The following is a 24,230-nucleotide window of genomic DNA, read 5'->3' as shown; positions in this document are numbered from 1 at the left end:
AACTCCAAGCGCCAAATTATGGCCCATTGAAATTGGTCAAAAACTCATTTTTACCAATATCTGCATAAAGTCATTTCAACCAAATTCACCAACTTACTCCATTCCAAACCATCCTAAACCTTCACTAGACACCATCAACACACATTCCTCAATACTCAAATATCTTCTAACTCATTCAAGCCTAACCAACCCAAGTCGAATCCATATAACTTAAACCATCAAAACATCAATTTACATTACAATCACCACTTATAAATTTTTAATTTAAATTCATCTTTCAACCACAATTCACGTTCAATTCATTCATATACACATTTTACATTACTCAATGATAATTCAATTTACATAACCAATCAATCACAATAACAACCATTTCTATTCAATCCTATCCTAGAGACAATTAACCTAGGTTTTTACATAATCTTATATAATACCTGCTCAAAACTAAAATCGATACCTCTAGTGAAGATATTCCCAAGCTCCAGCACCTTAGACTCCTTCTTCCTCAAAGCAATTCAAGCTTTTGTCCACTTCAAGCTCAAATTTACACCATCCAAGTTCCAACCAAGCTATTTAATCTAATCTTTCCACCAATTTCATACAAAATCACAACTCTCAATACCTAGCCTTTATGAAATTGAAAGATTCAAAGAAAGTAAGATTTCCTTACCTTCACTAATTATTTTGATAAAATCCAGTAATAGCTCATACTAGAGAAACTCTAAACCATCAAAATTATAAAATTTTTCAATATCTAAAGCTCAAACTCGAATTTAATTTGAACAGCAAAATTAGAACAAAAAAGTTTGAGATTCTTACCAATCTATTCAGATAAGAACATAGAGGAAGAGATGAGTGACACGTGGCCGTAAACAACACGTCAATCGGAATTCGGGTTCGAAAGATATGAGTAATTGAAATAAAAAATGAATAGTATTCTAGGTTTTCTTCACTCTCTTCTCTCTTCACCGTTTCCTCCCTCTCTCCCAATGCGATGCATTTCTGAATTTGATGATCTTGTTAAGTGTGGGGGAATGTTTTAATAGTTGGGCTTGGGTTCAACATGGACCTGGTTCAATTGTTTTATCCCATTTGTCCAATTTTAGATCAGAATTTTTAAGATTAGTGTTTTAATTCGTATTCTAATTATTTTTACTTCTTCAAACTATAATTTTAAATTCTTAATCTTCTTTACTCATAATTAGTTTATTAATTATAATTTAATTGGATTTTACACCCTACATATTCATATTTTTTTCATCTCTAAAGACAATATCTTCTCTAAATTAGACAATCTTTTCTCCAATTCATGTCTTCCAAAAAAATATTCTTCAACATTTGCGCCTTCACCTTAATAGTTAGCACTCAAAGTCTTTGTAAATTTTTTCAATTTTTTCATCGTGCTTATCAAGCGAGCCAAAGAATGATAAACTACACAAATTCTATCCAAATACAACAGTCTAAGCTTACCTTAAAGCATGGGAACCCAAAAAAAGGTCTATTGGAGTTGGTGGTTGTTCTCAACTTGTGGAGAATTACATAAACTCCGTAGAAACACTTTGAAATAGTGCCATCTCTATCATCACCTCCTTGTACAGTACATAGACTGGCATTTGAAACGGATCTCTCTTGGCTTCTCCCACCTCGCCTTGTGTTTGAAGAGCCTCCATCAGTAGCCATGGAAAATAGTTTCTTACCCTCAATAAGTATCAGTAGCAACAATAATGGATTACACCTTCCATAGAGTTCCAATTTGAAAAGATAAGACTCAATATCGAAACGGGTGTCTTTCATATTTGGGAACTTATTTGTCTTATTCTAACACTCACCTATTCACATCAACAAGTAACAAATGGCTCAGCAATCTCCTCCAAGTCAACAAACTCTATTACGTCTTTCACCCCTAATTCCACAGAGGGATAAATATGTTACGCGTTCTAAAAAGTGAAAGATTTAAATATATTTTTCAATCTTGGAAGACTTAAATATCCACAGACAAATAGGTCAAAAAATTTTTTATCCTTTGCTCTAAAACATATAGTTACAATTTTTTTTATAAAATATTCGAAAAGCATGACCCCTTATTGGCATGATAAAATTCTGCCACTATACAAAAATGGATTTTTTTTCAAAATTTGTTTTTGAGCATAAAATTAGATTTTGTAGCCAACTTTTTTTTCAAAAATAAAAAATAAACAGACCAATTCATATAATCTGTCAAACTTGTCATAAAATATTTCACATGGCATATCTCCCCTATCTAGGATTGGGGGTTATCCAATCCATTGGAGTACCTAGAATTAGGGGTTGTCCAATCTACTGACCAAACAAAAAAGAAGCAGTTTTTCATGTCCAAAAAAAGCAATTTTTATTTTTCACCAAAAGTTCAATCTTAAGTCTTAACTATATATAGTATTATTATTTTTTAATATGTATATATTTCGCCCCTATTATTGTTTATAAAATTGATCCGACGCCAAGATAAAAATTTTCACTCTTAAATATTAAAATATAAAATATTTTTAATTTTATGCTTAATAATAATAATAATAATAATAATTGTGTTGCTCGCTTCTTTACAATTTTTTCTGAACTATGAATTTCTAATTTTTAGATATTTTAACATTAAGAATTTAAGATATTAAATAAAAGCATACAAATAGTTTAATATCTAACAACATTCATTTTTTTTAATATTATAACAACATTCAAATCTATCATCGATTGAATGGTGATTTAAAATGAGCCTTTCTTCAACTCTACTAAAGACATAGATAAGTACTTGAGACAAGAGGTATTGTTTATGTAACACACATTTGTTTGGTTGCGAGCATGTTTTGTGAATTTTCTGAGGTAGTGTCTCTTGTACTTTGTAGGATAAATCCTTTCTCCTAACATATTTAATCCATCTATTTTGAATGTCAAGCATTAAATCAATTATCGAGAAAAAATTATTAACAAAAATACAAGCCCTATAAATACCCAATAGCAAGAGCAATTAACGGTATAACTATTACTAAAAATCCCAAAGCTATAAATACATAAACACCATAACATGCATACAAGAACTGTGGTGTAAATTAATTCATTTGAGTAGATTATTATTATAGTTTGAGAAAAAAACAATGCATCCTTTGGGTTCTTCCCCATCATCATGTTTTGTAGCATTAGGTTTAGTTGTAGGTTTTTTGGTTCTAAATGTGGCGGTGTTGTGCAATGGAGGTTCAACAAGCTCCTTTGTTAGAAAAGAGGAGAAGACTGAGGATATGCCACTTGATAGTGATGTCTTTGCTGTTCCTCCTGGTCATAATGCTCCCCAACAGGTATATACCCAAAAAAAAATTTTTTTTTTTTGCAAAAACAGGTTGTTTTTTCATAATTAGAAATACAGAAAATGATAAAAAAAGGTTGTTTTTTCATAATCTGCAAAAAAAATTAGATACATCTTGAAATTAATTTGTATGACTCATTTTCAGAAAATTTACATTTTTTAAAACCACACACAAATTTTTTCGGTTATGTTTTTTCCCCTTCTAATCTGTTCTTGATATTTTTTATTTCTGTTTTCACTATTTTATAGAGTATTCATAAATTTTATTTTAAAAGATAGATATTTTTATTTGTTTCAGTATGTGTCTTGAACAAAGTTGGGTTTGTTTTATTTGTAAAGTGAATTAATCAATAGGTTAAATGGTTTAGTTTGGTTTGATTAGTTCTTGTGATTTAGTCTTCTGACTTTTTTAAAATACTAATGTATAAATAAAAAAGGTTCATATAACACAAGGTGATCTTGAGGGGAAGGCAGTGATTGTGTCATGGGTGACAATGGATGAAAAAGGGTCAAACCAAGTTCGTTATTGGAGTGAAAAAGACAAAAGCAAACCAAAGGTTTCTAATGGAAAAGTTGTTACTTATAAATATCACACTTACAAGTCTGGTTATATTCATCATTGCACCATCAAAAAATTGGAGGTATATTCCATTTGCTTCTTTGTTATAATGTTTCTAGTTCTAGTTAAGATTTTGCCTTATGGATTAATTTTTTATCATTATTAGTAATAATTTTTTTATATATTTATTTCTTTTTTTATAGCACAACACCAAATATTACTATGAGGTTGGAACTGGAAAATCAGCACGTCAATTTTGGTTTATGACTCCTCCAGAAGTTGGTCCTGATGTGCCATACACATTTGGTGTCATGGGTAAGTGTTTTTTTTTTAAATTTAATTTTACGCAAATTCCCAAACCATTTTTTATATTCATCTTTAAGGTTCCGTTTGAACAGTTCTAATAGAAAGATTTTCATAAATGCGGAATAAAAATGTTTAAGAGACAATAAAAAATTAATTCAAAACACTTCAAAATTATTTTATTTATATTTTTTAATTATAACTAGAATAATTGGATAATATTAGATGTAATAAATGTATAATTATAGATGTTACATATATAATATATTTATAGCTAGAATAACTTAACATTTGTTAAGTTAAATAAAGTAAATTTAGGTTATTGTCTGCTTAACATTACTCAACGTGAATATATAGTTAAATATAGAAAAAAAATATATTTTTTATATCTTATTTGATGAATAAAATAGATTACAAATCACCATGTTATCACTTTTTCACCTTTTGTTATACATTTGAACCTTATATCTAAATATAGAAAAATAATAATTCCATTCCTATTTTTGGAAATGTATGCTACTTCAAATATGATTTTTTGTATTGTATATTTTCATGAATTTATAAAAAAAAAAGTGACTATAAAAAAGAGTGAGAATAACATAAATTTAAATTTTTTTATTGATAATAATTTGAGAGTATATATTAGCTGAATCTTAATTTTTATTAATTGTTGTGGGAATTTATGTACGTATTTATTACAGGGGATCTTGGACAGACTTATGATTCAAATGCAACACTGACTCACTATGAAAATAGCCCAAGTAAAGGAGAAGCTGTGTTGTATGTTGGAGATCTGTCTTATGCTGATAACCACCCTAATCATGATAACGTTAGATGGGATACTTGGGGAAGGTTTTCTGAAAGAGTTGTTGCTTATCAACCTTGGATTTGGACTACTGGCAACCATGAACTTGATTTTGCTCCTGAAATTGTAAGCTTCAATATTTCTCCCTCTTAACAATAATATCCAACTGAGTTTTGAATGTTGTTTTGATGAATTTGTTGAAGGGTGAAAACATTCCTTTCAAGCCATTCACCCATCGTTACCATGTTCCTTATAAAGCATCAAATAGCACTCAACCCTTTTGGTATTCAATCAAGAGAGCTTCAGCATACGTTATTGTCTTGTCTTCATATTCCGCATATGGTAATAATACTTTGAGTAATGTTAGTTAACCAAATTTTTTTAGTCCCTTCAATTCTAAATCCTAAATAAAAAATCTTCAACTTTAAATTCTAAATGCTAAAGTTGGCTAATTAAAAATTGATTCTCCATACTTTCTCTAGTACTTTTACTATCTCAGATGATAAAAATATTTTTATATGAAAATAATAGTTAAAGCAATTTAATCAAACACGATAAACTATCTAACAATTCTTAGCTATCATATTCACTTAAAGACATCTTCACGCAATTAGTCACTATTACTGATTTACTGCATTCAGTTTTGTTATGATAATCTAAATAATCTTCAAAATCATTATAGGAACATATACACCTCAATACCAATGGCTATTAGAGGAGTTACCAAAAGTTAACAGGTCAGAGACTCCATGGTTGATTGTTCTTGTACATTCACCTTGGTACAACAGCAACCAGTATCACTACATGGAAGCCGAAACAATGAGGGTAATGTTTGAACCATGGTTAGTAGAGAACAAGGTTGATGTTGTATTTGCTGGCCATGTTCATGCCTACGAACGGTCTGTAAGTACTAATACGACATAATTTTACATGGTCATCTAATAAAATTCAGAAAGATAAACAAATAATGACAATTTTACACGAATCAGGAACGAATCTCGAATATTGCTTACAATATTCTAAACAAAAACTGCACCCCAGTAAGAGATCAATCAGCTCCAGTATACATAAACATTGGTGATGGAGGGAATGTTGAAGGCTTAGCAATCAAGTAAGCTAGATTCTAGATTTACAATGACATAGTGAGACATGAATATTTTATGAGTGTGTTTAATTTGTTTCTGATATGAACATTGTTTTGAGAGTGTAGCATGACAGAACCACAGCCAGATTACTCAGCACACAGGGAGGCTAGCTTTGGACACGCCATTTTCGACATAAAGAACAAGACACATGCTCGCTATAGCTGGCATAGGAATCAAGATGGATATGCAGTGGAAGCTGATTCTATGTGGTTTTACAATAGATTTTGGCACCCTCTTGATGATTCCACTACTAAGAAAGCTTCTCAGTAACCATAGATGCAAGAATGGTAGTTTTATCTGGCTCACTCTAATTCTATTAAGATTCTAGCCTAATATATAGGCCAAATTAGGGAAGAACGTTTAGTTAAAAGGAAGGCAAAAAGATTGAAGTAGGGGTATGAATTTTGTTATCCTCTAATTCTCAATTTTGTTTTCCAATACTAGCTGAAGTTATATTTTTTAATTCCATTTTTGAATTGTAACAGATTTAATATATATACAGTTTTCATATATGTATAAACCTACTTTTAGCCTTAGACATCAAATAAATAAGAAATAGAATAAGAAAAGTAAAAAAGAAAAAAGAAACAAGAAAAGAAAGTGAAATTCACAACTAGTGTAGATACAAAAGAAAAAGTAGAAATGATATTTTCTAGATAGATAAACTTCTAGAATGGATTAAATAGCAAGGGAAACTTGAAAAGGCATGACACACACTTTTAGCCCAATATCTGCTCCCTCTCTTGGCTCTTTTTTTTAAAAAGAAAATGAAAGTTAAGTGAAAATTAAATAAATAGATTTTATAGTGAATGATACACATATGTGCTTATATTATATCCAAATAGCATAATAAAAATGGAAAAATCTAAAGGAGTTGATCACATTAAAATTTTTAATGCATGTCCAAAATCCAAAATGTCACTTGTAACCTGCAAGTGAAGCCAAAGAAGGGACAAGGATGAAGGATCTTATAAAGTGAGGATCTCACCATGTGCCACCTAATCATCGATGCAACACAAACACTTTTTCTTTGGAATAGAATTTACAGAGGGGTTTGTTCTACCATGATTGTTTAAAATGGAGCTAGGATTAATAGTTTGTGTTAGAAACTTTATTATGACAGAATAACTGTTGATTTGATTTGATGATACTAAAATTACTTTTGCAAGTTTGTAACTATGAAATGGACATGAATTTTGTACTAAATTTATAAAAGAAGTAATGGTGGACCTTCCTTCATATTGCTGGTACGGCCAAACAAGCAGCCAATGCTCTTTCCAAGTGAATTACAACTTCAGCCATAGTTGGCCTGTCTCGAGGCGCTGCGCGCACACATTCTGCTGCTAAATACCCCACATACTCCTCAGCAGCTTTTGGGGGTGGCATTCTTGGATCCAAAACCTTGAAAATCTCATCTTGATCAATGTAAGGTACTGCAAAACTTGCCAAATGTATTCGCTCCCCATCATCAGCTCTATGTATGACTTTTCGGCCAGTTAGTATTTCTAGCAAAACAACTCCGAAACTATAAACATCACTCTTTGTGGTTAGTCTTTGAGTTATGTAGTATTCAGGGTCCAAGTAGCCTGGTGTGCCAGCTACTTCAACTGAAAGATGTGTGTCCTCATCTTCAGGACCCTTCAATGAGATTCCAAAATCACACAATTTGCCTGTCCACTTGGAATCCAATAATATATTGGATGACTTTATGTCACGATGAATAATTGGTGGGGCAGCATAGTGGTGGAGGTACTCTATCCCCCTTGCTGCATCAAGTGCTACCTTGATCCGTGCCGGCCATGACATTAGAACAGAAGAAGTTTGGTGGCTGTGGAGATGATCATGGAGGCTGCCATTGTTCATGTACTCATATACTAAGATGCGCTCATTCGTGTCACGGCAGAATCCTAATAGCCCAACCAGGTTGTTGTGGTGGAGTCTTGAGTGAATCTGAAGCTCATTCACAAAGCCATACTCCTTCTCATCTTCATAGTTGGGAGAGATTTCAGCTCTTTTTATTGCAACTTCCTTACCATCTTGCAGTGTAGCATGGTATACTGATCCAAAGCCTCCTCTCCCAATCATTTTGTCTTCTGAGAAGTTTTCGGTCAATTCAAGCAACTGTTGCAGGGTGAAATCCTCCAAATATCTATCTTTTCCCTTGCTAGTTATGTGGCTGAAAGGGTTCTTTGAGATTCCATGGACAGTTTGAACTTCTGCTTCCATTGATGAGGTCCAAGTGTCATCTAATCTGGCAGGGTCATGGTCGCGGCCTCGGCCTCCTCTACCTGTGCCGTGTCAGTAAAATAAGCACTCAATAGAGATAATTATTCAGATGCTCAAAGAGTCTAATATATGAACTATTCTATTATCATCAAGTATCATACCCACACATAACAATGTTACCAACAAGTTCAAAAGTTTAATTCATACCCTTTATTAAACTAATACATACCTTTTTTAACTACTTCATCATCAGGTTGAAGGTCGTAGAAACCTTTTAATGTTGGTGGCATCCTTTTCTTTGTAACTAAACTTAGGTCCCATTGCTGGCTGGTAAAGCTTTTTTCATCTTTGTTCACACTTTCACCCTTTAAGCTGCTGGCTTCCAATTCAATTGATCCTGTTACAAACATGGTTTCCATTTCTGTTAATGAGTGAAAAAGAGGTAAGAAACATAAAGAGGCAAGTAACCAAAGTTTTTCATAGTTTTATAAGTCATAAAAACAAAATTCTGGATCAGGGAAAACTAAGCACTTAAGTAACTAAATATTTACATAAAGCTCAGGCCAATCATCTACCATTCCTACACTAAATAAACAGTAAGAATTATAGGATAAGGATCATAGATGCAGAGATGTTCATATAATGTGACTGACAAATAGACAAGAAGAACTAGAGCAATAGAGCATTAGGATGGACATAATATATACCTTCTTTGATTCCATCACCAATTTGAAGGTTGGAAGTATGAGCTATCTTGCTCCAGTCTGATTCATAGGATACATCTGACACCATTGGCATCCTTTTCCTTCTTTGATCCAATTTTTGGCTTTTGAGGCTTTCTCCATCTAAGATGCCTTTTCCTCCCTCCAAATATGTTGATCTTGTTACAAATCTCTTTTCCCCGAATTTTTGTTTTTGTTCAGGGATTTCCCCTTTTGTTTTGCAACCAGAAAGAGGTAAGAAACAGAACAAAACATACAAAAGGATGCAATTACAACATGACATACTGATAAGTAGTGATAAATCATTAGAGTTTTATATGTTGCTTTTGTGATCACAGAAACAAAATTCTGAATCAAGACTAATGAAGTACTTGAACTGATTTCACATGCCAAACCAATTCAAAAGGCTTGTAATTGCTCAGTGTTATTTATATATATGCTTAAAATAATGTTTGAATTTTGAATGCATATAAAATTATAAACAGCAAATGCATACAAACTTCCATGATCAGGCTGCTTATCACCCTCACAAATGCTAAGCTAGCAGTTAAGAATATAAGATGCATATGCATAAAAATGGCACTGATAAAGAGACATGAACTAGAACATTAGGATAACTATTTTAGGGATTTTCTTTTTGATGTTTGGTATAGTGAATCCAATTCATACCTTTTTTAACTTCATCAATTTGTAGGTTGGGAATATAAGCTATCTTGCTCCACTCCGCGCCCGCTCTATGCAAGAGTTTCTGGGACAATATTGGGGACTCTTTGATGCAAAGACGAGTCAAAGATGATGGCAGCCCTTCTGGCAAGGAATATAGCCCATGACAACAGTTGATCTCCAATGTCTCAAGAGCTGTCAAATGCTGAAACCCTGTGCCATTCAAGATTCTGAGACTCAAAAGTTTACTCATGCGTAAAGACCTGAGATTTCTTGGCAAAAAGTCCTTATCCGGAAATGACTTCATGCCAATGCATCCACTTTCAATCTCAAAATGAGTTAATGAGGGAAGTGTATCCAACTTCCACTCCTTTTGAGGTGCAAGTTTGTCAGAAAAGGTGATAGAAAGTAAACTTAAACTAGATGGCAAGCCCCCTTCAGGAAAAGATTCAAGTTCTGGACATTTGTCTATAAGCAATGATTGAAGTGATGTAAGATATGCTAAATGATTAGGCAGTGACTTCAACCTTCTGCAATTAGATATTGATATTGATTTAAGGTAAGGAGTTGGCAATCCTGTTTCTGGAAAGGATATCAGATTAGGACAGTCCCGGATTTCCAACGACTCAAGTTTCAGATTTCGATCACGAAGTTCCTCAGCTATTGAAAATAACTCTAGTTTGGGACAATCCTTGATATAAAGAGTTCTGAGTCTCGGGAATAGGTTTATGGATATGGAGGCGAGCGATTCGCAACTACTACTTATGCAAAGATATTCCAAGAATGCAAATTTCTTGTGTGTTCCGAGAGGAATGAGCAAATCTAAATTTGGGCATTTGTGGATATAAATTGTTCTCAGGGAACTGGGGTGCAGAACATCAGAAAAGTTCTTGAGGGAGTAACAATCAATAAAAAATAACTCTCTGATATTTGAACAATCTTTTAGAAATTCATCTGGTAGGGACTCAAGGAACTGACAACCTTCAATTCTTAGGCTTTTTATTCTGGATGTCAAGTTGCACAGCTCTGATGCATCTGCAATCTTCACAATTTCAAAAGAAGACTCAAAATCTACCATGCCTCCGTCATCATCTGATACTAATTCATCATTCTTACCATTTGCGACAGGAGGCATTATAATTGTGGCATGGTGTGAGGAGGATTCTGAAGTCACTTCAGTCACACTTGTTGCAAGAATCTCAGTGCAGCCTTGTTCTTGTTCCTCTTTCTGTTCCATCAAGTCATGGACTTGATGAGGTATCTTAGGTAGTGGAGACACGAGGCGATCACATTGAAATATTTCAAGCTTTTTAAGAGAAGGAAGGCAGTTAGGCAAGTCTTGCAGCAACTGCGGGCATTGTATCAAGTAAAGCTCGCGGAGACATGGAAACTGAAGACTTTCATCATCTAAGAGGATCCATTCTTTCCAACTAGGCATGTCCACAAACCACAGGATCTTCAAGGACTTAAATGGAACATGCAAAGAACACTGTCCATAGAATTCATTGCCTACTGATCTTACATTGCCACACCCTCGAATATATAGCTCTTCAAGAGACGAAAGCTGTCCAAGTGGTGGCAGGAACTCACAATTCTTACAGTCATAAATACAAATCACCTTCAAATTCGCAAACGAGGCATCTCCTAACCAGTTTGGAAATCTTCTATCAGGACAGCCTGAAATCTCCAACACTTTTAGCTGTTTTGGTGGCTCCAAATATTCTAGTGCATGCTCGCATTCAGCAAAGCGCAGCTGATTCCATCTCAAAACAAGATCTTCCAAGCGCCTCTTTTCTTTCAATTCGGCTTCTGCAGCATTCCTAGCTTCCACAATGTTCTGCAACTCTGTGATGCTTAGCATTTGGATATCCGATATAGTTGCCAACTCTGTCAAATTTTCCCCAGAATTCATGTTGACCGTGAAGCCAATCAAGGTTTGGAGGTTGTTGAAACTTGCAAGCTTTAAGGACATATCTAGCAGCTTGGTTCCCATTAGATCAAGATAACGCAAGTTAACCAAATCTTCCATGGTACTTGGCAGCTCTCGAAGATAGCAGCAGAAAGCCAACTTCAATGTTTCCAAACGAGATAGCATGCCTATTGAATCCGGCAATGCTCGAATTTCAGAGAAAGAGAGGTCAATGTATTCAAGAAATCTTAATTCTCCAATCTCATCTGGCAAATATGATATCCAAGAGCCTACAATTTCGAGGCGAACTAGATGATAAAGAGACTTTCCCGTCCACATAATAGGAAAGCCTTGTGGATCAATCTTTTCATCAACAAGATCAAACAAGGAATCTTCCAATGACAAAATATGATCCGAAAGCATCTCGAACGCAACGTCCAGCTCTGAAGTAGTGAGTATTATCGCACTTCCCTTGCCTGCAGCATCAGAAAAACATGATCGAAGGGATTCCCAGCCAGAAAGATTTCGAAAACCGTTCAAAACAAGAAGAATCTTCTTCCCCTGTAAGCACTTGTGCAGTCTATCAATCAGTTCTGGTAGACTTTCATCATAGTGAAAATCTTGATTGAAACTATCAAGAGTTATCTTAGCTAAACTCTCGGAATCAAGATCCCATTGAAAGTCAACCCAACCTCGAAGTTCGAAACAGGCCTTGACTCTGCCATGGTAGTAAACGAGGTTAGCAAGAGTGTCCCTTCCGGTCCATGCCGCTCCAACCATAGCAATCACAGGCGTATTTTCTCGATCGGAGAGTAAAAGGTCAACCATCTCATTCATCTCTTTATCTCTTCTTAGATTCTGAGAAGAAGGAGAAGAAGATAGTTGGTCTTGTTTCTCGGTCAGGAAGAGAAGATGCTTCTGGTTTGATATGGTTTCAAATCTTCGAAGGACGAACTCAACTTCACGTTTAGCATCTGCAACTGTTGTTGCTATTGCTTTTCCAGAATCGAACTTGCAGAGAAGCTCGTCCAAAAGGTACATGATATCTTGGAAGTGACAAAGCCACTCTACCATGTTATTGCTTAAGGTTGAAGTTGTGGCGAAGAGATTCTCTTGAGCGTCGTCGGCGACAGCAGCAACGGTCAGCAAAGACTGATGAAGAAACTCCATGGTTTCTTGATTTTGAAGGTTCTTGAGCATCTTCCTAGGGAAGGCAGAGACTAGTGGCCAGGCCATGGCCAATCTGAAAGAGAAGATCCAACAGAATTCTGAAACAAGAGCTTAATAAGAAAGTCAACGGTTTGAAAGTAGAGGAAAGGGAAGGGGTGTTGTCTTCAACTACCTAATTAATTTCGCTTATTATTTCCTTAAAGGAAAATTCTACTTTTTCATGTAATAATAATACACTATAATTAACTTGGTACTTGACAGAACTCACCTAATATTGACCACAGAACTTGGTACTTTTTTTTTATCTTATTTTTTGTAAAAATGATCCAGCTGCTTTTCTAAGTTGGAATTAGGCACAACAATTTTGTTAAAGCGCATGAGACATTTTTTGAGACTGTCTCCTCTAGCTAATCATTATTTAATCAATATAATCTTGAACAAAATCCTCAAAAAAGTTATATACCTCAGCTGCATTTTCTATGTTGATTCATAAATCCTAGGTTGTCTTCAAAGCTTCTCCCCGCTGCAAAGAAACGCCCTGCAAGGAATGGCCAAGCCACCCAAGAAGAACTCTGTGCGTACAGGACACTGATAACACAACCCAAATACCAGTGGCTCATTATTAGAACAATCCAGTTGAAGATCATTGATCTTGTGCTTTTTCTTTTTTTCATTAAATATGAAAATTTATTTACAAGTATAGAAGGATGTTACAAAGAGCATGGTGAGCAAGAGATTCTGAATACAAAAGGTATCAACAATAAACAAAAGAATCCATACAAAAAACAATGGTTTTGAATCCCTCATCATATCATATCACACAGCCACAGATCAAAGATGCTAAACAAAGCATTCCAATTAAACAATCAGCCATAGGACATTGCAGAAAACAAAAAAGTTCCAGTGTTTCGTCCTTCCACATATTGTTTCTTCACACAATGTCTTTGTTGGGAATGTGAGCAATGAGGGGCCAGTAAGCTCCGGTCTCGAATTGGCAGAGAGGAACAAGCAAGGGACAATCTGCAATGATAAGATTTGACAAGGAACCTGGAAGCCCCTGTGAAGGTAGAAACTCAAGCATGCTACAACCTTCAATCACCAAATTTTTAAGAGCAACAAGGTGTTGAAGACCATCATGATTCAAAGATGTGAGGTCTTCAAGTCCCATGATATGAAGATCAGTCAAGCAAGCTGGAAGTAATCCTTCGTCTGGAAAGGACTCTAAACCAGTTAACTCCCCTTCAATCCCAAAGTACGAAAGCGATAGCATTTCGTGCAGACCCCACTCTTTCTGGGGTGCTAACTTTTTGCAGTTGCTAATAGAAAGCACTTGAAGATTAGGAGTACGCAACCCTCCATAAGGGAAGAACACTAGGTTGGGGCAATCCTTCAGTTGAATCTTTTCAAGATGGTACAATTCTTCTGTAAACTCATTTGATATACTTAGAGATCCAAGATTTGGACAACCTTGGATATGAAGGTGACGAAGCCAGCTAAAGGAAGACAATGAAAGGATTATGAGACTGTCACAACTGTCTTCAAGGTGCAAATGCTCAATCATGTGTTCTTCTGGATAAAGCTTTAGATTCCTACACTTGCCTATGTAAAGTGACTCTAACCTTATGGGAAGACCAAGTGCAGGAACATATTTAAGTGATGAACAATTGTATATGGACACTTTGCTTATATGTTCATTCCCTTGCATCATTTCCGTAGGTAGGGACATCAACTCATCACAATCAAATAGCTCTAGTTCTCTTAACATTGGAACCCTTGGAAGGGAATTAATGCTACATTTAGCAATTACTAGTTTGTTCAAAGAGCTCAAACGTTGGGGCAAATTTCCTGTTAATTTAGGACAATTTTGAATGTGAAGCTCTTCAAGAGAAGGAAAACACTCTTCAATGTCAATTTGCAACCACTCCTTCCACCTATGCATGTCCTTAAAAGTCAAAACTTCAAGGACTCTAAAGGGTGAATTTGTATTACCATAGAACTCAAGGCCCACTCTTTCTAGCCATGTCATTTTTGCTATTAAGAGGGTCTTAAGAGAGTTTAATTGCCCAAGTGGTGGCAATGTCAAGCAGCTAATGCAACCAATTAGTTGTACAGACACCAAGTTAGAGAATAAAGGGTTACCTAACCATTCTGGAAATGTTCTGCCACCATAGTTTTCAATCTCGAGCCTCTTCAAGTTTTTATGCGGCTGTAGATTATAAAGAACAATTGCTTCCTTGGATAAATTATGGACATCGTTTGTCCATTCGAATACCAACTCATCAATAAATGTCTTCATCATCAAGTTGGCCCCTGAGGCTTCTGTGGCATCAATGACATTCTGCAGATTCACAATTGAAAGTAAACCATGCAGTTGAGACAGAGCTCCTAACTCACTAATCCTTGATCCAGTGCTTTTGCCCACGATGAAGGTAGTAAGATGTCGAAGAAGCTTCAATCTACCAAAATTTGGTGGCATCTCTACTAAAGGAGCACCAGTAACATCAAGATGGTGCAAATCAGTCAAATTCTCCAGATCTTTGGGCAAACTAGTGAGACAATCACAATGTGCTAACAAGAGTACCTGTAAATTGTACAAACACCCTGTAGAGCTTGGTAACTCTTGAATCCTTGTATAAGAAAGATTCAGATACCGCAAATGCTTCAAGTTTCCTATTGTAGAGGGTAATGTAGAAATCGGATAACTAGACAAAGAGAGCACGCGAATGCGTTCAAACATTGGTATCACACTATTGAAATCATTGTCAGTTAATGAATCAAATTGCCTACTAGAGTTTGAGTCTTTGAATGGTAGAAAGGTCCACACTTGTGAAAGATACCTCTTAGGCACATCAAGCTTGTCTTTTGAAAATGATAAATGGCGAACCTTATCAGGAATTTTCTGATCACCACCCTCCTCAAAGAAGTGGAAGAACTCGCCTCCCACGTATTGTGCCAAGTCGCTTATCAAATCATGCATGATGACACACAAGTCATTACCAGTTGGTCGTTGTAGTAATGATCTTGACAATAACTCCTGCAAGTATTGCTCGCCTACATCGTGCATTGTTTTAGTCTTTGATGGTTGCAGAAGGCCCTCAGCCATCCACAAATGGATTAGGTTCACCCTATCAATTTCATACCCCTTAGGGAACACAGAGCAGTAAGCAAAACAGGCCTTCAAATGCGACGGAAGGAGTTGATAGCTCAATCTTAAGGCCGGCAATATGTTACTCTTCTTAGCATCCAAATCCCACATCTTGCTTTGCAGTATGACATTCCATTCTCTAGCATCCGTTACCAAGTGTAAGAGACTCCCAAGAACTTTTGCAGCAAGGGGAAGACCTTTGCACTTCCTCACTATTTTCTCACCAATCTCCACCAAAGTTGGATCAGCTGTACTCAGGTTTGTACTCCCAAAAGCGCAGTGGGCAAAGACATCCCAACAATCCTCGTATGGAAGTGGCGAAAGGAAATAAGTGACGGCAGCACGGATAGTAGTTGCAACGTCTCCATTGCGAGTGGTGACTAGAATAACACTACCGGGAATAGCATGAGAAAAGGCCATCTTGAATAGCTCCCAATCAGAAAAGCTCACAGACCAAAAATCATCTAAAACCAGCAACAACCTTTGTCTTCTCAACTTGCGATTAAGTTCAACCTGAAGTGTGTCCAAGTTGTCGCTCATAGACTCACAAACCTTCTTGGTTAAGTGCAGCACATCGGATCCCGCCGAAACTTGAATCCACGATAAAGTGTCGAACATTGGCACTAACCGAGGGTCGTTAAACAAAAGCTGAGACAGAGTGGTCTTGCCAATCCCTGCCATGCCAACAATTGCAACAACACATACTGGATCAACTTGCTCACTCATGGCAGCGAACATGAGTCGAATGATTTCGTCTTTTTCTTGATCCCTGCCATAGACCTTAGACTGATCTACCATACGAGTTGTAGGAACATACATTAGATCTGCACTTCCTAGTTCCAACTGGGATTGCTTTTCATGACGTTCTCTGAGACCTAGACAATCTTTCTGATCCCTTAAAACTTGAATTCTAATGTTTATCTCATCAAGACTAGAATTCAATTTACTGGTAATGGAGTCCAAGAATTCTCTTACCCATTCCATGGCAGTGTTTGACTTGGATGCCAGATTTAAACGCAATACTTCGGTAGCAATCTGGTCCAAAAGGTCTTGGCCATGGTACACAGTTTCTCTGAGCTCGTCAACCCATATCTTGACATATGGATTGACAATCTGTTTCTCTTCTGCATCTGCAAGGACTGCATTCACGGAGAGCAACTGCAGCTTTAGCTTCTCTGCCGCGGCGGCCGCCGCCGATGCTGCAATAGTTCTCCGAGAAAACAAATCCAAGAGCTGACGAGAAGCTAGCCTGTCAATCAAGACTTGCAAAGCGGCAGGGAGAAGAGCACTCACCAGCACACCCACCATTGTGCCTTCTAACACAAGCAACCACTAACTTCACACGATTCTTGATTAGAGATCCAAACAGAGTAATTGATAACTAGCACCTTTTTTTTTTTTTCTTCACTCCGCGTCTCTGCCTCTAGCTTGAGCCAAATATGGAACACTGCATCAATGGTTGACTTTGGAAGTTTCGTCGTAGGAGAGTCATTATTACATACTAATACTATTAATATGAGCAGTACACGGTGATGGTTGGTAGCTTACTTTTCTGGTCAACGGAGCTTACAAAGTAAGATTTGTTTTAAGTTGTTTTTTATTCTGTTCTTGCCACAATTTCTTTTTTCTTATATGGAAAAATTGAATTTTATTATCGAAAGCACAACTAGACTTATAACATTTTTTGGTTTTTATATAAAATAGTCATGACTCAACCCAGTTTACTCGTAAAATAGGTAATTCGAGACCATAAAAATATAACGTTCATAAGAGGGTCATTTTGTTTGGCATGACTTAGATAATTTGCGAATTAAGCGGATTCGAGTCGGACTTATATTTCTTTACTGGACTCACATTTATGGTCAACTATTACAACTAGACTAGATACCCAATTATTTTGTCCTTCCAATGGGCCAATAGTATTTTTTTGTTTTTGATGAAGATATTTCTATTTATCAGAACGAATAATACTTCTCATCCAAGTGTTTGTTCAAATTCAATTAAATTAGTCTAACATAATAAAAATTAGTTAACATTATTTTAAGTCTTATGATTTAATTTGGTTAAACTTAATTTATAAAAATACTTGAATGTGCAACATACTTGAATGTGTAACATTACTGTATTAGAACTACGTTCTAACCAAATTCCTTTTTGTATTTATGCAAGACGCTGGAAATCTCAAAGATTAGTGTCAACGTGTGTTTTTGTATTTTAACTCTCATTCTCGTTTTTCTAAGATAGATACTGCAAACTTAGGTTCAGACTAACCCGGCTATGTGTGATAAGCTGCTGCAACAGAAAAAGTATTTTGCACCAAAATCAATATACAAAATAATTTTTTATAATGGACAAAACCTAATAAATTTCTATAATATACCTATCACACTCCTGAAATTATATTTTAAACCAAAGTAATATTAGAGTAAATGGGCAAAAATACACATGAAAGCATTTAGGGTGCTGATTCAAAAGTGATTTGGATCCAAAATCTACTAACTGAACTCAAATTTTCATCAAACATGGTTCCATCATTGTTCTGCGACATCAATGTTGTGCTGTTAACAGCAAATCAATTCTGCATAATAAGACAAAATATTTCGAATTAGATCTCCATTTTATTAGGAAAAGAATCATTCGAAACAAATTAAATGTGGTGCACATCCCTTCCACAAAACAAATTGCGGACATCTTCACAAAATCCCTCTATTTCACATCATTTGATTGCTTTAAAACCAAACTCAAGGCAACTTCGAAGTGAACTTGCATTTGAGGGAGGACAATAGCGTAGAGACTGAACATACAGAGCATAAAGTGCAGAGCTAGTGTTGTTTATACTTAGTAATAACTAAATCAGTTTAGTTTCCTTTTATATACATTCTGTTAAAGTTGGTTATAACAGAATTGTTTCTTTAGGTCAGTCTTGGACTCTATATATAGTGCAGAGTCATAACAGTGTAACACAATCAATTAATAATATAATACATGCATATTGAGTTACTTCTCTTCCAAGACTTTCATCTTCAATCTTGCATCGTTCAAAAGAATTCGTGAGTTTGGTTGTCACCTGATAAGCTGGATACATCAGATTGAGGGTTTTCATATTGTTACTAGCTATCTATGTGATAACTTAGGTAGATATAAAAGACGTTAATATGATGGAAAGGAAAGAAAAGGAAAGAAAAGGAAGGGACAGGACAATGACAATAAGTATAATACTTGAGTCATTGTACTAAATAGAAAATAAATAACACGTAAAATTGGGGCTAAAATGTGAGAAATAGAAATAAATACTTAACTAGAGTGTTTATACTTGGGAAAAAAAATCTTACTATAAAGAATAGCCTAAAAGCTAATCTAGCCCAGGATAAGTGTTGCTTTGTTGAGCACGTATATACAATTATAGATGTGAAATTATCCAAAGTTCCAAACCAAAGAGAACTGTTATGAGAATTTCCTAGAGAAGAAAAGGATTATTTTGGTGTAAAATGATGATATTAAATTCGTTAACTTGTATTGAGCTTCTGCTTAAGTATTTATACAATGAGTTACAATGACTAGTAAAGAAGTAACTAAGTGCCACGTCATTTAGTGACTTACTAATTTTCTAACTGCCTTAACTAACATCGTTAACTAATCTAACTGCCACAATTTACACAGGTTGGCACTACCTAGAACAAGAGTACAGTAACATTAACAAGAGGCTTTAGGTAGCGGTAACAGTAGCTACAATAAAATTACCATTGCCATCACCGGGACTGAATTTTATTTCAACCAAAAATGAAAAGATTCTTAGTGAAGTAAGAGAAACTCACATGGTTTGTCAAGAAGTTCACAACACAGGCTAGTAGAGGAAGAGGACACAAGCTTTCATTCCACCACTTCCTCTTAGTTGGGATTGCAACAGCTTTCAGAACCCTCTCTTTGGTTGTGGCTGCTTAAAACTTAATGATGCAGCTTCAACTTCCTTCCCTGGAATTATTGTTTCTGTTCAATGGTTGCACACATATCAAACCATTCAGCGGCTCAACAATCTGATAAATGTTGGTCACAGGCTTATAAAATATAAAATAACTTTCTAACCCAATACTATAAATTTACACATTCTTCAATCTCAGTGGGCATCAGCAGCATAGGACAAAGTATAACAATAATGTCACCAACAAAGAAACAAGAGGGCTATCTTTGTAGGATAAATATAAATCATACCTTTGTTAACTCCATGACCTGCATCATCATCAATTTGTATGTTAGGGATATGAGCTACCTTGCTCCACTCTTCCCCTGCTTTATACGAGAGTTTGTGGATCAATATTGATGATTCTTTGATACAAAGACAAGTCAAGGATGATGGCAACCCTTCTGGCAAGGAGATGAGTCCGTGGCAGCAGTTAATCTCCAATGTCTCAAGAGCAGTCAAATGCTGAAGCCCTGTGCCATTCAAGACTCTCAGACTTGAGAGTTTGCTGATGCGCAGAGACTTGAGATTTCTAGGAAGAAGATCCTTCTCTGGAAATGATTTCATGCCAATGCACCCACCTTCAATCTCGAAACAAGTTAATGAGCAAAGCGTATTCAACTTCCACTCCTTCTGTGGTGTAAGTTTGTCACAAAAAGCAATTGAAATTAAACTTAAAGTGGATGGCAAACCCCCATCTGGGAAAGACTCAAGTTCTGGACATTTGTCTATAAGCAATGACTGAAGTGATGTAAGAGTTAAGAAACGATTGGGCAAAGACTTCAAACTTCTGCAGTTAGATATTGTCATTGTTTTGAGACTAGGAGTAGGCAATCCTCTTTCTGGAAAGGATATCAGGTTAGGGCAGTCTCGGATTTCCAAAGACTCGAGCTTCAGATTTTGGTCACGAAGTCCCTGAGCCACTGAAAACGACTTGAGATTGGGACAATCCTTGATATAGAGAGTTTGGAGTCTTGGGAAAAGGTTTATGGAGATGGATGTAAGAGATTCACAGCTGCTACTAATAAAAAGATGTTTCAAGAGTTTAAACTTCTTGTGTACTCCAAGAGGAATGATGAACTCTAAAACTGGACATTTGCGGATATGAAGTGTTCTCAGGGACTTAGGGTGTAGAACATCTGCAAAGTGCTTCAGAGAGCAACAATCAACCAAAAACAACTCGAAGATATCTGGACAATATTTCAAAAACTGATTGGGTAGGGACTCAAGAAACTGGCAACCTTCAATCCTAAGGCTTTTTAATTCACCTGGCAAATTGCAAAGCTCTGATGCATCGGCAACTTTTAAAATATTAAAAGAGTACTCAAAATCTAGCATGACATCGTTGTTACCATCATCCTCATCATCATCTACTACTGGTTCATCAACTTCTCTAATAATAGGTTCCATTATGAAATTAAATTCATTAGGTTCAGCCGCACTTGTAGCAACAATACCATCACAGTCCTTTTCCTTTTCACATTCAGCGGCACTTGTAGCAACAATATCATCACAGTCCTTTTCCTTTCCCTTTTCTTGTTCTTGTACCAGTAATTCATGCTTGTCAAGTATCTTTGGTCGGGGAGCCACAAGACGATCACACTTAATTATTTCAATCTTTTTAAGAGAAGGTAGGTGCTTGGGCAAGTCTTGCTGCAACTCTGGGCAATGTATCAAGTAGAGCTCACGGAGGCAAGGAAAATGAAGCCTTCCATCATCTAAAAGAATCCACTTTTTCCAGTTTGTCATGTCCACAAACCACAAGACCTCCAAAGATTTAAATGGTACATATGAAGTACAATGCCCATAGAACTCACTGCCTACCGATCTTACATTGTCACACCCTTGAATAGAGAGCTCTTTAAGAGATGAGAGTTGCCCAAGTGGTGGCAAGAAAGGGAAATTTCTACAGTCACGAAGATGTAGGACCTCTAATGTCCTGAATGACGAATCCCCCAACCAATTTGGAAATATTCTATCTGGACAGCCCAAAATTTCGAGCATTTTCAGCTGTTCTGGAGGTTCCAAATACTCTAGTGATCTTTCGCATTCAGACAGACCCAGGGTCTCAAGAAATTTGGGCTGTCCTGGTGGCTGCAAATGCTCTGGTGCTTGTTTTAATTCAGGAGCACACAACTGATTCCATCGCAAGGTAAGATTTTCTAGATACCTTTTTCCCTTCAAATTTGCTAGTGAGGCACAGGTAGCATCCACCACATTTTGCAACTCTGTAATGCTCAGTGTTCTGATGCTTGGAAGACTAGCCAACACTACCAAATTAGACCCAGAATCCTTGTTCGCTGCAAAACCAAGTAGCGTTTGGAGGATTTTCATTTCCCCCAGCTCTATAGGCAACCATATTGGAAAGTTACTTCTGCCTGTGATATCCAGATAATGTAAGTTAACAAAAGGCAAAATAACACCTAGTATTGGAGGATATTCCCCAAAAGACAACTTTAAAGTGTGCAAACGAGATAGGGGAGTCACTGAATTTGGCCATCTCCGTACTTCACAGAAAGAGAGGTCAAGGTACTCAAGGCATCTTAGCTCTCCAAACTCATTCGGCAGATTTAACCTCCAAGCGCCTACTATTTCGAGTCGAACCATATTGTGAAAGTTGTATGGACGGCATCTTGAGAACTGAATGGGGAGACTAAAGTCACTCAAGTCTAACAAATGTGATCGATTAATCTTGAGCAGCTCTCTCCATGCGTACAAGTCTTGGTAGTCATACAAGACACTACCAAGTTTCTTGACAGCAATAGGCAGCCCTCCGAGCTTTCTCACAACTTGCTTAGTCACGGTCACAAATTCGAGATGTTCATTCTGGTTTCCATCTCCAAAAGCATGATCTGAAAACAATGAACACGAGTCTTCCAGAGATAATAAGCCCAGATGTAGAACTTGATTGGAACGCACCTCTAATGCAGCCTCTAGCTTTGATGTGGTGAAGATGACCGCACTTCCAACAGCAGCATCAGCAAAACATGCCCAAAGGGTTTCCCAGGCTGTAAGAGACTGAGTTCTATCAAGCACCAGCAAAAACTTCTTCCCGTTCAAGCACCTCCTTAGACGACCAATCACCTCCTTTAAACCATCTGAACAAAGAAAGTCCTCGTCGAAACTATCAAGAACAATATTCCCCAGACTCACAGCATCAATACCCTCTTGATAGTCCACCCAGCCTCGGAGTTCGAAAGAGGCCTTGACTCGGTCGTCGTTGTAGACAATTTCAGCAAAGGTGGTCTTACCGATCCCTTCAACGCCCACGATTGCAATCACAGACGTGTTGCCAACGGTACCACTGGATCGATCAGATAGCAAATAGTCAACCAACTCATTCTTTTCTTTTTCTCTTCCGTAAACATCAGCCTTCAGATACGAAGATCTTTGCTGTTGCTCTTGATCTTTCTCACCTTGTAATTTCTCGGTCAGCAGAAGAAGATGCTTCTGCTTTGTCATGACTTCGATTTTTTGGAGTATGAACTCCCAATCAGGTTCAAAATCCGCAAATGCATTTGCAAATAATCTATCCCACAGCAACATGGACAAACGGTACATCACATCATGGAAGTGATGCATCCACTCCGCCACGTTACAGCTGGCAGATCCGGATAGGGGAAAAAGCTTGGCTTCCGCGTCGTCGGCGACAGCAACAAGGGTCAGCAAGGACTGATGCATCAAGGAGGTCAGAAAATTGGGCTTGATCTGTGGATTGTGGAACAATCCCAGCATCCGCCGAGGTAACAAAGACAGTAGTCTCTTGCCCCTCCCCATTAACACCTACCTGATTTCTGTACTCCAAAGTCGGAGACTCGGAGTTCTTGACTAATTGACTATTGATAAAACAAAAACAAACATGAAACTCAAATTCAAGGGAGTAGAAGAAAGCTAACCACGTTCGTAATAGGTATGTACGAAACGTCGTCACAGAGTAGGTTAGGACTCAGGGAAAACGCATAGGAGTCAACTCCGGAACCACAAGCCTTTTTTTGGTCTGGGATTAGCGGAAGAGATAACCCAGTAAATTTGTTGAATCGGGTTTTTAATTTTGAAGTAATTAACTTTATGCGGAGGGATTTTTTTTTTTACATATAAATAGAATAAATTTTTTATTTATATTTACTAATTTACTAATACGTGTATATTCTAGATTATTTATGAATTTAAAATTAAAATTTGATAGGCATTTCGAATGCAGTATACAGGCTCATTATTTTTAATATGAATATTAAGTATGTTAAGTGTAACGCTGAATTATGTGGCGAAAGCTAGTGCACTCCAGGTAAAGTAG

The 24,230-nt window shown here is 36.5% G+C and overlaps 4 protein-coding genes across 6 annotated transcripts; 1 reads left to right on the top strand and 3 right to left on the bottom strand.

Moving 5' to 3' along the window:
- Window positions 1-3,081: 3,081 nt before the first annotated feature.
- Window positions 3,082-6,655, top strand: LOC112789443 (purple acid phosphatase-like). Its single transcript, XM_025831339.3, has 8 exons — window positions 3,082-3,323; window positions 3,769-3,972; window positions 4,094-4,205; window positions 4,895-5,124; window positions 5,202-5,340; window positions 5,681-5,901; window positions 5,988-6,109; window positions 6,209-6,655. Exons 1-8 carry the CDS (start codon window positions 3,126-3,128, stop codon window positions 6,411-6,413), a joined length of 1,431 nt encoding a protein of 476 aa, XP_025687124.3. The 5' UTR covers window positions 3,082-3,125; the 3' UTR covers window positions 6,414-6,655.
- Window positions 6,656-7,253: 598 nt separating this feature from the next.
- Window positions 7,254-13,190, bottom strand: LOC112772801 (uncharacterized). Its single transcript, XM_029296013.2, has 4 exons — window positions 9,761-13,190; window positions 9,077-9,301; window positions 8,599-8,766; window positions 7,254-8,431 (listed from the first exon to the last, which is right to left on the bottom strand). The coding sequence occupies exons 1-4, from the start codon at window positions 12,897-12,899 to the stop codon at window positions 7,380-7,382; spliced, it is 4,584 nt and encodes a 1,527-aa protein (XP_029151846.2). The 5' UTR covers window positions 12,900-13,190; the 3' UTR covers window positions 7,254-7,379.
- A 574-nt stretch (window positions 13,191-13,764) lies between these two features.
- On the bottom strand, window positions 13,765-17,286 carry LOC114926025 (putative disease resistance RPP13-like protein 1). The gene has a single exon (XM_029296014.2). The coding sequence runs from the start codon at window positions 17,284-17,286 to the stop codon at window positions 13,765-13,767; it is 3,522 nt and encodes a 1,173-aa protein (XP_029151847.1).
- Window positions 17,287-18,304: 1,018 nt separating this feature from the next.
- On the bottom strand, window positions 18,305-24,119 carry LOC112789442 (putative disease resistance protein At3g14460). Of its 3 annotated transcripts, none has more exons than XM_029296011.2 (3): window positions 20,188-24,119; window positions 19,794-19,965; window positions 18,305-19,053 (listed from the first exon to the last, which is right to left on the bottom strand). In XM_029296011.2, exons 1-2 carry the CDS (start codon window positions 23,711-23,713, stop codon window positions 19,889-19,891), a joined length of 3,603 nt encoding a protein of 1,200 aa, XP_029151844.1. In that variant the 5' UTR covers window positions 23,714-24,119; the 3' UTR covers window positions 18,305-19,053; window positions 19,794-19,888. The 3 variants fall into 3 exon arrangements, with proteins under 3 accessions (XP_029151844.1, XP_025687123.1, XP_029151842.1); XM_025831338.3 differs by having other exon boundaries at window positions 18,305-19,045; XM_029296009.2 differs by having other exon boundaries at window positions 18,305-18,556.
- Window positions 24,120-24,230: the final 111 nt, after the last annotated feature.

Source organism: Arachis hypogaea, chromosome 3 (assembly GCF_003086295.3).
Source record: "Arachis hypogaea cultivar Tifrunner chromosome 3, arahy.Tifrunner.gnm2.J5K5, whole genome shotgun sequence".
In the NCBI taxonomy this organism is placed as follows: domain Eukaryota; kingdom Viridiplantae; phylum Streptophyta; class Magnoliopsida; order Fabales; family Fabaceae; genus Arachis; species Arachis hypogaea.
Note: the sequence above shows the minus strand (reverse complement) of the source record. Positions and strands in the feature narration are given on the sequence as shown.

Excerpts from the sequence above, each read along its gene's own strand:
- LOC112789443 (XM_025831339.3), top strand. The coding sequence starts at position 3,126 with ATGCATCCTTTGGGTTCTTCCCCATCATCATGTTTTGTAGCATTAGGT. Across the intron at positions 3,324-3,768 it reads GTCATAATGCTCCCCAACAG|GTTCATATAACACAAGGTGA; the intron begins GTATATACCCAA and ends TAAATAAAAAAG. Across the intron at positions 3,973-4,093 it reads GCACCATCAAAAAATTGGAG|CACAACACCAAATATTACTA; the intron begins GTATATTCCATT and ends CTTTTTTTATAG.
- LOC112772801 (XM_029296013.2), bottom strand. The coding sequence starts at position 12,899 with ATGGCCTGGCCACTAGTCTCTGCCTTCCCTAGGAAGATGCTCAAGAAC. Across the intron at positions 9,302-9,760 it reads AATTGATGAAGTTAAAAAAG|GGGAAATCCCTGAACAAAAA; the intron begins GTATGAATTGGA and ends GCAAAACAAAAG. Across the intron at positions 8,767-9,076 it reads TGGTGATGGAATCAAAGAAG|GATCAATTGAATTGGAAGCC; the intron begins GTATATATTATG and ends TGTTTGTAACAG.
- LOC114926025 (XM_029296014.2), bottom strand. The coding sequence starts at position 17,286 with ATGGTGGGTGTGCTGGTGAGTGCTCTTCTCCCTGCCGCTTTGCAAGTC.
- LOC112789442 (XM_029296011.2), bottom strand. The coding sequence starts at position 23,713 with ATGGGGAGGGGCAAGAGACTACTGTCTTTGTTACCTCGGCGGATGCTG. Across the intron at positions 19,966-20,187 it reads AGGTCATGGAGTTAACAAAG|AAACAATAATTCCAGGGAAG; the intron begins GTATGATTTATA and ends ACCATTGAACAG.